The sequence below is a fragment of the Guillardia theta genome, assembly GCF_000315625.1.
Source record: "Guillardia theta CCMP2712 unplaced genomic scaffold GUITHscaffold_21, whole genome shotgun sequence".
Taxonomy (NCBI): domain Eukaryota; class Cryptophyceae; order Pyrenomonadales; family Geminigeraceae; genus Guillardia; species Guillardia theta.
The window spans coordinates 261-2,539 of record NW_005434653.1 but is presented as its reverse complement, the minus strand read 5'-3'; the positions used below and the strand labels follow the sequence as shown (position 1 = coordinate 2,539).

Genomic DNA, 2,279 nt, shown 5'->3' with positions numbered 1-2,279 from the left:
TCCGTCAAGCCAAGAGGACATGCAGCTCGTCAGCGAGCTGTCAGCAGTCATCGAAGATGCAACTTCTTTGAACGAGGCGGGGACGAGCGAGCCGATCAAGCTGGTCCTGGACAAGGCCGTTGGCAACCTCCACGACACCTTCTACTCTCCGGGGAGCCTGGAGTTCATGTCGCTGGGAGAGTGGGCGAAGACGCCAGAGGAGCAGGGAGTTGGGCGCAACGCGCTCAAGGAGAAGCTGGGGAAGTGGCTGCAGAGCAAGCGCTGGACTCGCGTGCAAGGAGAGAGCAAGAAGGCAAGGAGGGGCAGCGCGTTCTCGCCACGGGCAACGGCAGCTGCTGAGCTTGAGCAGGAGGCGGAGAGCGACGATATAGAGCGTCGATCTCTTAGCTTCCTGTTCATAGCACTGAGTAAATTCGCAGAGATGCATGTGCTGGCCTGCTCGCTGAAGGTGGACAAGAAGGACCGACTGCGGGTGGAGATGAGGGAAGATGGCGAAGAAGAGGAAGACATTGAGGAAGAGCAAGGCGAGGGCGAGGAAGAAGACGGGGCGAGCCCGTACCGAGCTTGAGCTGAGCTCAAGGTAAGTAGAGAAGGTGGAGGCGACCGAAGGCCAAGGTGAGGAGAGGCAACTCTCCTGACTGAGGCTGAGGAAGCCAAGAGAAGACAGCAGAAGTAGACAGTAGAAAGACGCCTCAGAAGCAGGGTTCGCATTGTAGGCCGTGTACTCCCAGTGCTTGCGCGCCTCTTTAGACTAGGATCAAATTGCATAAGCCCACAACGAGGCCGAGCAACATTCTAGCATTCTAATAAACTCACATAGGGTTTAGGGTTTAGGGTTTAGGGTTTAGGGTTTAGGGTTTAGGGTTTAGGGTTTAGGGTTTAGGGTTTAGGGTTTAGGGTTTAGGGTTTAGGGTTTAGGGTTTAGGGTTTAGGGTTTAGGGTTTAGGGTTTAGGGTTTAGGGTTTAGGGTTTAGGGTTTAGGGTTTAGGGTTTAGGGTTTAGGGTTTAGGGTCAGGCTTTAGGGTTTAGGGTTTAGGGTTTAGGGTTTAGGGTTTAGGGTTTAGGGTTTAGGGTTTAGGGTTTAGGGTTTAGGGTTTAGGGTTTAGGGTTTAGGGTTTAGGGTTTAGGGTTTAGGGTTTAGGGTTTAGGGTTTAGGGTTTAGGGTTTAGGGTTTAGGGTTTAGGGTTTAGGGTTTAGGGTTTAGGGTTTAGGGTTTAGGGTTTAGGGTTTAGGGTTTAGGGTTTAGGGTTTAGGGTTTAGGGTTTAGGGTTTAGGGTTTAGGGTTTAGGGCCCCCCCCCCCCCCGGTTTAGGGTTTAGGGTTTAGGGTTTAGGGTTTAGGGTTTAGGGTTTAGGGTTTAGGGTTTAGGGTTTAGGGTTTAGGGTTTAGGGTTTAGGGTTTAGGGTTTAGGGTTTAGGGTTTAGGGTTTAGGGTTTAGGGTTTAGGGTTTAGGGTTTAGGGTTTAGGGCTTAGGGTTTAGGGTTTAGGGTTTAGGGTTTAGGGTTTAGGGTTTAGGGTTTAGGGTTTAGGGTTTAGGGTTTAGGGTTTAGGGTTTAGGGTTTAGGGTTTAGGGTTTAGGGTTTAGGGTTTAGGGTTTAGAGTTGAGGGTATAGGGATGAGCGTCTAGGCTATAGGGTTTAGTGTCTAGGGTGTAGGGTCTAGGGTTTAGGGTTTAAGGTTTAGGGTTTAGGCTTTAGGGTTTAGGGTTTAGGGAGAAGTAGAGAGTAGAAAGACGCCTCAGAAGCAGGGTTCGCATTGTAGGCCCGTGTACTCCCAGTGCTCGAGCGCCTCTTTAGACTAGGATCCAATTGCACAAGCCCACAACGAGGCCAAGCAACATTCTAGCATTCTAATAAACTCACATAATAATAATAATAATAATAGGGTTTAGGGTTTAGGGTTTAGGGTTTAGGGTTTAGGGTTTAGGGTTTAGGGTTTAGGGTTTAGGGTTTAGGGTTTAGGGTTTAGAGCGCCGGTTATTTCAGGCACCATGGCTGCACGCGTGGTGTAGGGGAAGCTGCCAGGGCGCCAAGGAAGCTGCAAGCGAGAGGTTTGTATACTTCAAATAGCTTTCTAAGTATGGTTCTTCAGTATGATGAAAATGTTCGCAACCTGCTGTATCGGAGATCATGCCAATACACGCAGAGCGGACTTGTGGATGCCTCTGTCCTCGAAGCTGATCTCGTCGAGAGGGTGAAGAGCTTCGCGAAGCGTTATCCGAACAGCAGGACAGCCCAGGCTTGCAAGGCTGTGGAGGGATGCACCCCCGACGCTATCGCA

General features: G+C 50.4%; 1 protein-coding gene across 1 annotated transcript; it reads left to right on the top strand.

Annotated features, from left to right (window-relative positions):
• GUITHDRAFT_151743 (hypothetical protein) lies at positions 1–820 on the top strand. The gene has a single exon (XM_005835352.1). The coding sequence runs from the start codon at positions 20–22 to the stop codon at positions 566–568; it is 549 nt and encodes a 182-aa protein (XP_005835409.1). The 5' UTR covers positions 1–19; the 3' UTR covers positions 569–820.
• Positions 821–2,279: the final 1,459 nt, after the last annotated feature.

Coding starts and splice junctions, on each gene's coding strand:
- GUITHDRAFT_151743 (XM_005835352.1), top strand. CDS start 20: ATGCAGCTCGTCAGCGAGCTGTCAGCAGTCATCGAAGATGCAACTTCT.